Raw genomic sequence first — 14,717 nt, 5'->3', positions numbered from 1 at the left:
GCCGCAAGCAGTCACCATAACCCAGGCGAAGGCTAGAAATCTGCATCAGTCTTAAGCCATCGCTGCCGATAATTTCATCCACCGGTTTTCAAGACTCTTCTTACAACATGCAATCTTCAAAGCGAACGAGTAATATGAGTCAGAGATCGTCTACAGGGAAAAAGCCGAGGCTTGTCGCTTCTACTGCTGGTGAGTTTCTGGCCTAGTTTTATTTGTTAACAAAACAGTTACTGGCAGTGTAAGCACTCTATGTAGTCCACCATATACATAAACTGACACATATGGGAGAAGTTTCAGATCGATCGGCACGAGAAAAACAATTGTTAAAAAACGATTACACATTTTGCATTACATGGATTCGAAAGAAAACATGAATAAAACGTGCGCCCACTGAGCGATAAACTGGGTTTTATTTATTTCTCATCAATACATTTCAGTCCTTAAAGGATTTTGTACATCACTATTAGTCCGTGTAAACCTTAAATCTGTGATCTTAGGCGATAATTTTTCTTTTTACCAATTCTGATTTTGTTCCTTTAAATTCGGTCCAAAATGAAAACTCGTAAGTAAAAAACGGATCGAGGTCTCATTGTTAAAACGGCAAAAGAAATATAAATTACTTTTCCCTGTTCTAAACTGTAGCATGGTTGCTAAAAAAAATGTACCTCATGTGAATGGACAACTATTATTGTTTCTCCTGCCCACGTTCTCTTGCAAACTATTGTCAATGAAGCCAGTGTGTCCTTTTCATGTTTTGAGGACGCCTATATGGGCCATTCCATGTCAGACCAACACACTTTTTTACCTCATGTCTTCCGATTTTGATAAAAATTGCTGTGCTTTTAGGTCCTAATGAGCAATGAATGCACACCAATTTTCAGCTCGATCGGACTTCCCATGTGGTCAGGGCAGAAACCACTAAAATCTGACATTTTTAGGGTAAAACACCACCTTTTAGGGAAAAATATGTCATAACCATGTCAATTTGTATCACATATATGCAAATTTGGTATCAAATTGATGAGAATTGCATGCTCAAATCAATTCTTTCATCAAAAATAAATTTTCTGAAATGTAGGTCACTGTAATCTCTAATATGTTATCGTGACCTTTGACCCCGTTTTTGAAATAATGTATCATTCCAAAAATCAACGAAATTAAAATAATTTGATAGAGCATGTCTTCCTCTATCAGAATCCACTAAGAAACAGTTGGGCTCTTCAAAATTTACAAGTTTATGACTATTTTTGTACAAGTCACTATGATCTTTAATATGTTTTCGTGACCTTTGACCCAATTTTTGAAATAACGCATCATTCCAAAAGTCAATGAAATGAAAATCACCTGATAGAGCATGTCATCCTCTATCAGAATCCACTAAGAAACAACTGGGCTCTTCAACATTTACAACTTTAAGACTATTTTTGTAGTTGGTAGGTTACAAATTAGTAAATTTATACATGTACTTTACTGTATAAATAAACAAAAATAAAAAAACTTTCCAAAGTTACTACAAATGTTATTGGTTTGGGATTTTTTCATGTTGAGGGCTGATGTGGTCTAACCAGAATCATACCTTAAAATACCAGCAGTGACGCACCCAGGATTTAATTTGGGTTGATTTTCGTGTGTTTTTGCTAGATTCCTCGCTCCCCAACCAAGGTGACTACAAAACGTCTCTAATGAATAACAATGGTATATTTCGACATGTTTTTTTTCCCCAGCAAGAGTTGTGGGCACAATGTCTCTAGTATTTATTTTGGGTATTTTGTTTATCTGTTTCATTTAAATATATGGTTAAGTTTTATTTTACGCTAACTGTTTTTGTGTTTGTTCTTCCTGTAATTTTGAATTGTTTTGCCGCTACATAAGATTACACCCACTGAATAGAATTGCTTACATTGCTTTCTTCGTTAGAAAAAAAGGGGGGGGTGGTATTTTACCCTAAAATAATGTCAGATTTTAGTGGTTTCTGCCCTGACCACATAGTAAGTCCGATCGGGCTAAAAATTGCTGTGCATTATTGCTTATAAGGACCTACAATCGCAGCAATTTTTATCAAAATCGGAAGACATGAGGTAAAAAAAGTGCGTTGGTCTGACACGGAATGACCCATATACTTCAACGCACGACGACGCGGAAATCTAGCCGCAACTGTATAGCCGCTACTTAGGACTCGACACGGCCTATGTGTAATAATTAGGTCTTACTTTTCTAACTTATAACACCCGTTTCAGACAGAAGCTCCGAAGTCTCGCCGAACCAAATTCTTAATTAAGTATACATGAAATGTTCGACGTCTTAAACAGTTAGGAGCGACTGGACGCGCTAGAATTTGAAAGATTCAGTCGGTCGGATGGTCGGAACTACTCTGGAGCGCCTTGGTTTCAGACATCGATCTTGTCATGAGCCGAACCAATGTAATGTATTGTGAAGTTTGCCTGTATGAAACCAAAACTTAATTGGGTCGACCCGGATATAGTCGCTCCTAATCTATTTGGTTCAGCGCGACTCTGGAGCGCCTACTGAACTGGGTGTTAATAATTATTGTGTTTCTTCTTAGCAGTCGTTGATCAGCGTGAAATACCGGCCTGCTGGGAGAGACCATTCCCGGTTAATGGTCAAGGAGTTATGGTCTTCAACACTGACAGGAAAGGTCTTCCGTTCTACGTCAGCATCGAAAGTCAAGATGGCGTCTACTGGATGGCACTCCACGTGGGTATCGGCTACGCTGCCTTCCTTCGGCAGGGACAAGATGATGTTGCCCCAACAGAGCTAAAAAGGGTCGAGGGAGCGGAGTACGGGGTAGAGAATGGAAAGCAGACCTACTGGTACAGCTATGACCGGGACAACCTCGTCCTCAAGTACGGCAAGGGCTACCGCATGGAAGAGACCACTATGATGGTAGTCGACTTCTTAGAAGGTCAAGATAATCCAGAAGAGGTTCGCAAAGACATGTACCCGTACTTCAATGCAGAAGGACAGAGGTTTGTGCGTCAGTACGATGAGAAAAGCAACATGACTATTTACAGTAAGTAACCAGACTAAATAAATATAAATAACAACAGGGATTTATATAAAGCGACTAACAAAAGAAAAGAACCATTAAAACAATCAAGAAAAAACTTCAATCGATTAGTTATTGTTTTCATTTCATCTTGTTTTCATTTAATTTCAGGTAGCGGAATTCAGGTGACGGAGCCACTGGTTGAGTTCGACAAACAACCTCTCATCTGCAACATCCCGCCCAAAGTAATGGACAGTTCAAAGGTCACTCTATTCGATCTAGACAGGGGGGAGTTCGTGTTCTCAGCGAGTCTACCGTCTGCATGTAAAGAATTGTACTCAAATATCAAGGGGTGTGTGCTAGATTATAGCGAGAATGTAGAAGGGGAAAAAGTATTACTTACAGACGCAATCCGCTATAGTATTTACAACGGCATCCTGCGCGACAAACTGGCCGAAAAGGTTGGCGAGCTTTCGGACGACAAAGACGGCACCTATCTGCGGGTGACGCTCGGTAGTAGTCTCGGGAAATCTCCGGGAATCCCGTACGTTTTGGAGATTTGGCCTGCCGGTCACTTCAGCCCCGTTCACAACCACGGTAACGCTAATGCCGTGATCAAAGTGCTGTACGGTTCCCTTGATGTTTCCATCTATAACAAGCAGACGGGTAGGGAGGTCCCCGAACCTATTAGTACAGTACCTATCAGTAAAAATGACGTAGTCTGGATTGACCGCAACTGGTACCAGACTCATAAGCTGAAGAACAACGGGACGGAATATTGCGCAACTATTCAGTGCTATAATTATGCGGCGAGCGACACAACTTACTGGCCATATTTTGATTTCATTAGCGACGACCAAACGATTGATGAATTTTTCCCATCTTCGGATTTTGGGTTCGTCGAAATGCGAACACAGGTTATGGCCGAGTACACGGAATACGTACAAGGTATCAGGAAAGCTATTAATCCTATCGCTGTTCCTTATTAAAGGGCATGTACATGCTATGTCAGATTTTTGGCCGATTTTAACCCAACAATTTTGATTTAAAATTCAAAAGGTATTTTGATGGGGGTCGAGAAAGTTGCAAGGTTTCATGTGAGCCAATTATTAGTAGCAGTGAAATACAGTGCTCAAAATTCGGGATCCCGACAATATATCAAGTGACCAATTCTTATGTGTTTTAAAATAAACGTTTTAATTTTTTATGTCATGGTTCCTGGCCATTAAAAGTTAGAGTTAAAGTTTGTTTCGTTAGAGCGGGTGATACTCTTTGAAATACCATTCACTCAACAAAATCAATTTTTTAATGTTTGGGGCCAAAACATCCCACACAGCATCTTTAACTTAAAAACTTACTTGGTAACGAGCATTGGAGACCTGTTGATATTATGAAACATTGTGAGAAACGGCTCCCTCTAATAAAAACAAAGTTTTTGAGAAAGAGGTGATTTCTCACTAAAATAATAACAGACTTCTAGCCACAAATTCGTCAGTACTATAGTAGTCTCGGGAAATCTCCAGGAATCCCGTACGTGTTGGAGATTTGGCCTGCCTAATGATACAGCAAGTGAGCAGACTGATCTTTGACAATTACAAAAGGTATCCATTGTCTGCATAAACCTATATAATTACCAATGAAGTGATGGTAATAATTGAAATATATAAATGGTTTGATTAGTTAGCCTGTATTTTGTATCTTCGTTTCTGAAACACATTAATTTGTAGACGTTTAAATGTTTGTTAATCAGCTTTTTAAAAAGAATGTCAAGGTGTCCATTTTGTCCTTCATATTTTGTTAATGTAGAAGGGATAAAAGCTTTAAGGGCAGTGGACACTATTGGTAATTGCTCAAAATAATTGTTAGCATAAAACCTTTCTTGGTGACGAGTAATTGGGATTTTTCTGTTTTGATTGGCTCAATAAACGTAGTTTATGTTTTAGTTTTGAACATGTTTTTGATTTGATATTGTTATTATATATACATATAAATACAGTATTATTACGTCACGCGATGCCATCACACAGGGTGAAGCGAAAGTGAGTCCCCTCGTACTGAGACATCCGTGTTACTCTCCGGTAGCTGTCATGGCAGCGTCCACGAGTACAACGCGCGGCGAACGCTTGGATCGTAATACATCCGAAACAAACCTGCATTATTTTTAAACGAGAAATGTTTTTTTTTTTGTATATACAAGCAGTGTGACCTGGTTTTAAAGTTGATGGTTTTATTTAGCTTAGAAGTGGGAGGAATGCCTCATGGTAACTGGCGGCAAGTCATGAGAAGTCGGTGGAAAATTTAAGAAAAAAAAAACATTTTGGGGTGGTTTTTTTTCTGTTGTACACACATTTCAATATTTGACTCTAGTATTGGGGAATAATAATTATTGCTTGAACTATGGGGTGCGTTCGTTTAGCTTCCCTGGGTCGACCCCGGTGTGTGTCGAATTTTTTTTCCTGGACGAACGTGGGTAATTATCTGCACACGTTTGTCCTGGAATTTTGTTTTGCCACACACCGGGGTCGACCCAGGGAGGCTAAACGAACGCATCCATTATTGTGTAGCTTGTTTATGTGAGCTCTTTTGGTAGAGCATGTTCTTACTATAGCGCCCTCTGTTTTTCAAATTCGTTTTACAGCTAATACAAAGCGCGCTAGCGGCGCCTTGGAACCAAGACGTACGATGGTCTAAACAAAGTGTTTCTTCCTCCCATGTGAACAAACGCTTTACCCAACTCGAACCAGGAAAGTCGGCACAAAGACAACTCCACAGTCCGGTTAAATGATTGTTATCATCGGTTTAACTATACGCAATGCCATTTTTTGATCATTACAAGTTTGTAGGTGCCGAGTTTGTGTTACTCCTACCACTGAGATAGAATTAGACCTCCACGCTCCTACATAATTATTATACATTTCATTGGGCCGAGTTTACAACAGTGGGGCTGAGTTTGCTATAGCGCGAGGATCCGACGCAGTTACCTAGACATTAGACTTGACTCAAGCCTTACATCGTGGTTATTCTTCTGCATCCCAGCCACGAAAAACGCCCCACAATTTGCTATCACTTTGGTCGTAGGCAAAATGACGAAGGTTGATCACAAGAGGGCGCTGTTTGTAGCAGCAGGGGTCGACTAAAAAGCCACGCTCAAAGACACTCTGCACACACAGTAGAGTATGGTGGCCCTGAAGACACAGCCAGTCGTGAATAATTTTGCGACGTCGTGAATTTATTCACGACAAGTCGCAGAATTATTCACGACTAGTCGCATAATTATTCACGACGTCGTGAAAATATTCGCGACAAGTCGTGAAAATATTCGCGACGTCGCCAAAATATTCGCGACTTGTCGTGAATAGTTAATACGACGTCACAAAAATATTCACGACTGGCTAGCTGTCTGTGTCCCTTCAGGGCCACCATAGTAGAGACAAACAGCTCTGGATCTGACGCCGTTTACGGGAAAGGAGGAAGCTCAATAACTGTACACAAAACCTGAACTAGGTAACTGTGTAGGTAAGTTTAACCAACCATTACTCTTTGGTTTTAGAGGTACATGTATGAATTCCTACATTGGGTCATTAGAAGATTAGTTTAATGGTTGACATTGACTTGAGGAAGTTGAGTTGACAAAGATCGGCTTTGGTTTTTCTTTATATTACGGACGCCAGCCCCACCCACTACTTGGCCATGATGGTGGCTGGTCAACTCTACCACACACCACTAAATAACAACGGTCGCTTGTCACGATTCAGAATCGGCTCCATTACAAGGGCTACGTGGTCTAGCATGCTGTGATATTATTTAGTTAGCAGCTAGTTATGCACGTTGTTGTGTTTATTTATAATCATATAATTTGTATAAGTTTTATAACACATGAAGATTCGGGTACTTTTTCAGAATGTCAACAGATTTACATCAATCAATCTTACAGGGTTTGAAGATAATGATAGTGGAAAGCTTCCCTTCAAATATTACTAACTAAGGTTGTGTAGTTTTTGAGAAATGAGTAAAACAAGTCACAAACTAGTTTTGGTCTCATGAGACCAACATTATTTTAGCATGCAAAATCCCCTTAACCAGTTATGATATTATACCAAAACCATAGCATAACTGGTTAATACGTTTTTACATGCTAAAACTGAGACGACAATTATTACTTATACTCATTTCTCAAAAACTACAGCTCCTCAGGAAGTAAAATTTCAAGGGAAGCTTTCTACTATCAAAATCTTCAAACTGTGTAAGTTTAATGTATAGCCTATCCCATTCTGTGGAAATTGTGTTTTTTTGTTAGGAAAAAGTACATTTATACCATTTTTAAGTTTGTTGTTTTATTAACCTTTGGCTGTTTTATTTTTTTATTTTTAAATAGCTCCACTCCAGTCACTTTCTTTCTCAGTTCACTACTTGACATTCACTTTCACTTTTCAGAGCAATTTCACACTACACTGTGGGTGTTCTGTTTTTGTTACATATTTAAGTTTTAAGTAATTTAAAAGTGAAAAACCACCTACATCTACAGACTACATCAATTACTTGTCAAACTCAAAGCCTTTTCATTTTTTCAGTATCTTTCTCGGTGAGAAGACAATGAAGAAATTTCAGTTTTTTAGAAATGGGAGAAAACCCCAGCCCAGAGCAGAGAATAGTTCAAAGGAAAGTCCCTGAAGTCAAGTTATAAGTAGGGACTGAAAACTAATTTATGATTATAAACATCTTGTTACGTTTTTTTTTTTTTTAATAATAATAGTTAACACTTTGTGCATCGGGATTATAAAGAATTTTTCATTTTAGTTTTATCCATACACCATGTTGTTACTGTTTCACTGTATGCTTAGTACTTTCTAGCACTGGTATGTAGGACGTCCAGGCCTGATACTTCACGAAGCCAACGAGGGCGATTGCCTCCGTTGCCCCTTGCCATTGCCTTGGTGCCCTTGAAATGCTCCAGTAGAAATTTACAATTTCCTCATAGGGTGCCCTTGCCAAAGAGAAAATTGCCTTGGTGCCCTTGCCCTTTCAAAAACGAAGCATACAGCCCTGGACGTCAGTCAGTGCCACTGCACTGACGTCCTGGGTATAAGGTTCTTTACAATGCGAACACAAATTTGACTAAAATTTTCATTATTTTTTTACCTGCTTTGAGAAGTTGAAATTCTGTTCATGTATTATTCTTAGTGTCCCTTAGTACATTTCAATGAGTTCACACCAAACAATTATATCCATGGAAGAAGTTATTGCCGAAAATAAGCCGAAGTTCTGTTCTGGCGATGTGATCATCATGTACAATTGATAGTGTGAGCTAAAGTGCGCATGGCTTTGAGTATAGTGCGGTAATTGGCAATACGTCGGGTGCAATCATTGGATATGACCCTTTTTAAATTTGTGCAAGCCGGTCATGCGCTCAAAAAAAGCAAGAGGAAAACGAAGTTTGTGCCGTAACAAAATTGCAGCTTGCGCAAATTAAAAAAGACTGTCACATGCAAGAAAGTGTTTACAAGCAAGTCCGTTAACGACGTGCGTGTGGGAAACGTCATTTAAAATTTAAAAGTTTTAAACAATGCGAGCTTTGATTTCCGACTACAAGGAACATGCGAGTAAAAGTTCAGCTTTCTGAGTTGGCTTTAACAAATATTTTTAAACGATTTTTGAAATTTTTTCGCAACGGTACGGGACCTTTATACCCTGGACTCCGTCGCGTTGCCTGCAACGGAGGAGTCCAACGTGGGCTAAGTACTTTCCAGAGTTCAGTAAAAAAAAACAAAAAAACACAGACCACAGAGACTGCCAGTAGCTACAATCCCGGCCAAAATGCTTGGGCCACCCTTTCCTAACGTTATATACAACGATTCCCTGTGCACTTCCCATTCACGTTCAAAACATTTGTCCCCCGCCCCCCGCTCAATGTTGACTGTAACTCAGAACACAATCAGCAAACAACTCAGAACACAATCAGCAATTGGAACCACCATTGAAAGGGGGCAGGGGGGCCCAACGAGATATGGCCGGGATTGTAGATATAGAGGCAGTTTGAATCCTATGTTTTAGCAGCAGAGGTACTGCAAAGTTATTTAAATATAAAAAATTACCTTTTGGTTTTTACCCATACACCGATGTTCCCACTCTGGGAACAAAAATCAGAGGGAAATCACTCTTTTTTTTTCCACAGAATTCGGGTAAGTACTGAGTACATGTACATGTAAGCGTACACAGTGCTAACACACATCGGTGTATTGGGTAATATTCTTTGATCAGCTTTGCAAATGTACCATCTGTTAAGATTTAATAAATGTTGATGTTAATTGTTGTAACTAAATTTTATGAACTATGCAGGAATCTCTAAAAGTTCATCATCATGTCCAGGTTCGGAGGAGCCCCAAAGTGCCAGGCCTGTGGCAAGTCTGTCTACTTTGCTGAGGAAGTTATAGCAGCTGGAAGTAAATGGCATAAAGCCTGTTTCAAATGCTGTAAGGTTTAACTCTTATATACACAATCAATTGAGGCCGATCTCACTAGTACCTATAATTAAGTTATCACACAAGCTCTATTCACGAGCGCGCGTGTGATAACAAATTTATCTTCCACTCTCACTTGCAAATGCAAAATTTACGCCCACAAAGCCTACGCGTGACAAAATGACATTTCACAATACGCACTGTTTAATAAAAACAGAGGAAGTAGGATACAAAACAGAGGTCGTAGCATATATGTTTTTATCCCCCTAGTAGTTCGAGCTTCTGATTGGTGGATTAGCGCGTACTGGAAGATAAAATATTATAATATAATAACTTTTAATGCGCCGGTATCCGTCGCAAGCAGCGCTCATGACGCTACTCTACAAAAGAACAACAAGCAATGTAAGAAGCAAAACAAAATAAGAAAATAAACTTAACAAAAAGCTTCTCTATGAAGATGAGTTTTTAAACTGTTCTGGAATAGGCCTATGTTGAGTTTCACAGTTTTGGAGAGTTTCACAGTTTCCGGGAGGGAGTTCTAACCCCTCGGTGCTGAGCTCTGAAAACCTCTCTCCCCCCCATCGATGATTAGTTGTTTTTTCCTGGTGGAGTTTGTGTTTTGTAGACCAGAAACCACGATGTCCTGGGGTGTATATCTGCACAAGATCACTTAAATATGCTGGGGCATCACCTTGTAAGATCTTGAAAATAATGTGGCACAGTTACATGTATATTTAACCATGCGCACCGTACCTGTGAGATAATGTGAATTGTAGACATTGAGTTTATTATTTGGTGATTTTTTTTTTTTAACCCAAAACAAACTAAATTATTTTTTAAAAGCTTATCTTTGGTCATTAGTAATTTTTAAAATCATTTTTTATATGTTTTTCTTAAATTGGTTTATCTTAAGTTGGTCTGTAAACCCCAGTTTACCCTATTGCTTTATATTTTTAACCTCTATGGTAATTGTCAAAGACCAGTCTTCTCACTTGGGGTATCTCAACATAGGCATAAAATAACATACCTGTGAAAATTTGAGCTTGATTGGTCGTCGGAGTTGCGAGATAACTATGAAAGAAAAAGCACCCTTGTCACACGAAGTTGTGTGCTTTCAGATGCTTGTGTGCTTTCGAGACCTCAAATTCTAAATCTGAGGTCTCGAAATCAACCATCTAAACGCACACAACTACGTGTGACAAGGGTTATTTTTCTTTCATTATTATCTCGCAACTTCGATGACCGATTGAGCTCAAATTTTCACAGGTTTTTTTATTTTATGCATATGTTGAGATGTTGATCGTGTCCACTGCCTTTAAGGGCGCTATATAAAAGCTGTTTATTATAATACGTACAATTGCGTATCTTCCTCTGTTTTTTCCAGCGGATTGCAGCAAACCGTTGGATTCCACGACAGTCAAGGACCATGATGGCAAACTCTACTGTGCGTCTTGCCACGGTAAGAAGTTTGGACCAAAGGGATATGGCTACGGTGGAGGAGCTGGTGTGTTGAGCACTGAAGGCGCAATGGGGTATGCAATTTTAATTTTTTTTTATAGTTTTGCTTGCGTTTTTCACCAACGGATCCTGCCACTGCCCGCCCTGGAAGAGGCCAAGAGGCCGACCTCGCAGCACCTGGGTGGGCCAACTCACTGGAAGCGGACTTCAAGTCCTGGGCTGGGCAGCTGTGGCAACCAGCAGCAGAACGCATTGGCAAAATAGGCCTAGAAAGATAATAATATTAATCAAAGTTTCATTTATAGCCATCAACTTATACTCTGCATTTTGACAGGTACGCAGTGATGTATTATTCCTAAACCATTTCCTCATTAGGCCACCAAAACACACAAAAAAACTGTCCAACGTCCTGACGACTTCCTTTTGGGTAGCTGCCTTCTCTTTTGCTTAAAAAAAAAAACCGAAAAAGATACTTTTTAAGGATCTCAGACGAAACATTTAATGAAAAAATAAAGCCCAGGCAGTATTCATTAAAAATGAGTCCAGTTGCTATTTTGTATAAAAAAGGGATAAACAAAGGCCCTTCTCCTTCCTTTCTTAATAAAGGCAGCACACTAATAAAAACAAATTTTTGGCCTTAAAGGGAAACGTTGCATTGGATCGGACGAGTTGGTCTTTATAAAGCATTTGTAACCATTTGTTATAAAATGCATGGTTAAAAAGATGTTCGAAAAGTAGAATACAATGATCCACACAATGGGCCATTAATGGGAATCAAAAATTTGACTCCCCTAAATGGCCGACCGTGTTAGTCGACGAGGTAAAAGGAAAACCGTGCAATTCCGAGGCATGTTTGTGTGGATCATTGTATTCTAATTTGACAACATCTTTCTACCCATATGCATTTTATAACAAACGGTTACAAACGCTTGTTAAAGACCAACTCGACCGATCCAACGCAAAGTGTTCCTTTAATATTCAACTCGAACACCAAAGACCAACGTTGACTTGTCTTGTCAAAAGTTTACTGGTCCCAAACTAAAACTAACGGCCCTAAGGCCTGGTCACACACGCCTCGATAACGAGAACAAGAACGAAAACGTTATCAATACACGCCAATTGGTTGAATAAGCGTGGGTGTATAAGCTGTGCGTAGCAATTCAACAATAGAATGCCTTCTCTTTGCGTCATTATTGGTATCGTTCTCGTTATCGCTGCAGTGGGACCGGGTCTTTAGGCCTGCAGTCCAGTATTTTATAAGAGTCCTGACTATTGGTCACTACACCTTGCTTATTTCAGGAGTAAGCCAGCCAGTGAGAGATCTTACGTCCCGGCTGGTCAGGGGGCGGCTGGAGCAGGGGCTTCAAAATTTGGCGGTGCGGACAGGTGCCCACGATGCTCAAAAGCCGTTTACGCTGCTGAGAAAATGATTGGTGCAGGACTGGTAAGTGCAAAATACAAACGAACCAAAATTGGTGATGCACCTCGGGCCAGCCCCAAGGAGGAGTGACGTCAAAGCTATTTGAATGTACCGTTGGCAGACCGGGGTTGACCCGGACGGTGATGCGCGCTAACTTGACGTTACACAATCATATCTTAACATAGTTTTTTCAGCTCTTTTTTTAAGGGTCCACTCACAGGCATGTGGTGCGCCGTTTGCAACAGCTAACATTATTTAATGTAGAAACTTTATTCTGTGATTGTTGATTTGTTTCCTTTAGACATGGCACAAAAGTTGCTTCAACTGCAAAACTTGCAACAAGAAGCTGGACTCTACCACCGTTAGTGATAAAGATGGCGAATTATTCTGTAAATGTGAGTAGTTTATATAAATTTGTTGTTTATTATTTACTTATTTAATAATAATAATAATAATAAGACATTTGTAAGCGCCTAATGCAAAAGCCTCTAAGCGCATTAAAGAAACAACAAAATAAACAATTAGAGAAAGATACAAGATACAAATAGGCAAATTACAAAAAAGAAGCTTTAAACAAATGAGTTTTCAACAAGGACTTAAAACATTGTAAAGTATTAGCTTGGCGAATATGCACAGGAAGACTGTTCCAAAGAAACGGTGCGGCGTAAGAAAAAGATCTGTGGCCATAAAAAATGGAAGAAGCTCTAGTAGCAGAAAGCAATGACTGTTGAGATGATCGTAAAGTCCAAGTAGGGGAATAATGATGAACAAGTTCAGATAAATAAGCAGGAGATTGACATGTTTGAGCCTTGAAAGTTAACAGAAGAATTTTGTAAACTGTTCGAAACTTAACTGGGAGCCAATGCAATTGCATTAGTACAGGTGTAATATGGTGAGAACGAGGCAGGCAAGAAACGAGGCGAGCATTCATTTAACAAGTATCATCAAGTAAGAAATAATAATAAAAAAATTAGAAAGCACTGAAAACATTCAATAAAATAAATATATAAATTCTTAGCAGTTAACAGCTGAATGGCTTCTGATCTCTCTCAAGCCCCATCCTCCCCCCACCAAAAGAAAACTAAAATAAAAAAAAAAAACAGTTGGTTGAGCCCCGTGTGGCAGGAGACTTTGCCCCATGAATATCCCTGGCTACCAAGCAGTTAACGCTTGTATGGCTTCTGACACACACCCCCAAACAAGGATACTGCCAGAATAGGGAGACTCCGAGACTGCCAACATAGAGTATGTAGGGCTAGACTGCTCAGTTGGTTGAGTCTTGTGGTGTGGCAGGAGATTTTGCCCCATGGAGATCCCTGGATAGCCAGCAATTCATGGCTGTATGGTTTCTGATACTGCCTTACAAGGATATTGCCAAAGTAGGGAGACTGCCAACACAGGGCTAGACAGCTAAGTTGGAAGAGTGCCGGCACGTTAAAGGCAGTGGACACTATTGGTAATTACTCAAAATAATTATTAGTGTAAAACCTTTCTTGGTGACAAGTAATGGGGAGAGGTTGATGGTATAAAACATTGTGCGAAACGGCTCCCTCTGAAGTGCCATAGTTTTCGAGAAAGAAGTAATTTTCCACGAATTTGATTTCGAGACCTCAGATTTAGAACTTGAGGTCTCGAAATCAACCATCTAAAAGCACACAACTTTGTGTGACAAGGGTGTTTTTTTCCATCATTATTATCTCGCAAGTTCGATGACCGATTGAGCTCAAATTTTCACAGGTTAGTTATTTTATGCATATATTGTTTTACACCAACTGTGAAGGCTAGTCTTTGACAATTAACAATAGTGTCCACTGCCTTTAATGTGGAGGTCGTTGGTTCAAATCCGGCTCTAGCAGTTTTTTCTTCTTCTATAATCAAGTTTATTATTATTTGTTACAGCTTGCTACGGGAAGAATTTTGGCCCCAAGGGTTATGGATTTGGAGGTGGAGCTGGCGCCCTCGTCAACACTAAGTAATAGAGACATCAGTTGCGTCTAGTCTCACTGTGTCAGTACACCAAAGTTGTACAGGGTTTGCCCTTAACTTTCTTATTGACTGGGTAGCAGGACCAGCCGTCGATTTCACCAAACTAAGGATTAATCTTTGGACTAAGGACAAGTTAAGTTCCGTATTCGAAGACGTTAGGACGCATTGAACCCGTTTTTAAGTTCGGAACGGGTTACTTGTCCTAACTCGAGATTGGATTAATTCAAGCGTTTGGTGAAATCGTCTGCTGAGCTGAACTTCATGACTCTGCTTACCACCGAATTCTGCGCGTATGATCACCAGAGTTTCTACAGCTGTGTAATAATAATAATAAGAAATGCTTATATAGCGCAATTCAGTACTGCAAGTACTCTCAATGCGCTTTACA

At 39.7% G+C, this 14,717-nt stretch overlaps 2 protein-coding genes across 3 annotated transcripts; both read left to right on the top strand.

Moving 5' to 3' along the window:
• Window positions 1–4,069, top strand: LOC117305177. 2 transcript variants are annotated; one of them, XM_033789983.1, is made up of 3 exons: window positions 1–189; window positions 2,567–3,031; window positions 3,179–4,069. In XM_033789983.1, the coding sequence occupies exons 1-3, from the start codon at window positions 108–110 to the stop codon at window positions 3,994–3,996; spliced, it is 1,365 nt and encodes a 454-aa protein (XP_033645874.1). In that variant the 5' UTR covers window positions 1–107; the 3' UTR covers window positions 3,997–4,069. The 2 variants fall into 2 exon arrangements, with proteins under 2 accessions (XP_033645874.1, XP_033645873.1); XM_033789982.1 differs by having other exon boundaries at window positions 2,564–3,031.
• Window positions 4,070–6,398: 2,329 nt separating this feature from the next.
• LOC117305178 (cysteine and glycine-rich protein 1-like) lies at window positions 6,399–14,717 on the top strand. The gene is made up of 6 exons (XM_033789984.1): window positions 6,399–6,523; window positions 9,344–9,477; window positions 10,850–10,997; window positions 12,223–12,367; window positions 12,645–12,738; window positions 14,243–14,717. Exons 2-6 carry the CDS (start codon window positions 9,366–9,368, stop codon window positions 14,317–14,319), a joined length of 576 nt encoding a protein of 191 aa, XP_033645875.1. The 5' UTR covers window positions 6,399–6,523; window positions 9,344–9,365; the 3' UTR covers window positions 14,320–14,717.

Source organism: Asterias rubens, chromosome 22 (assembly GCF_902459465.1).
Source record: "Asterias rubens chromosome 22, eAstRub1.3, whole genome shotgun sequence".
Classification (NCBI taxonomy): Eukaryota; Metazoa; Echinodermata; class Asteroidea; order Forcipulatida; family Asteriidae; genus Asterias; species Asterias rubens.
Note: the sequence above shows the minus strand (reverse complement) of the source record. Positions and strands in the feature narration are given on the sequence as shown.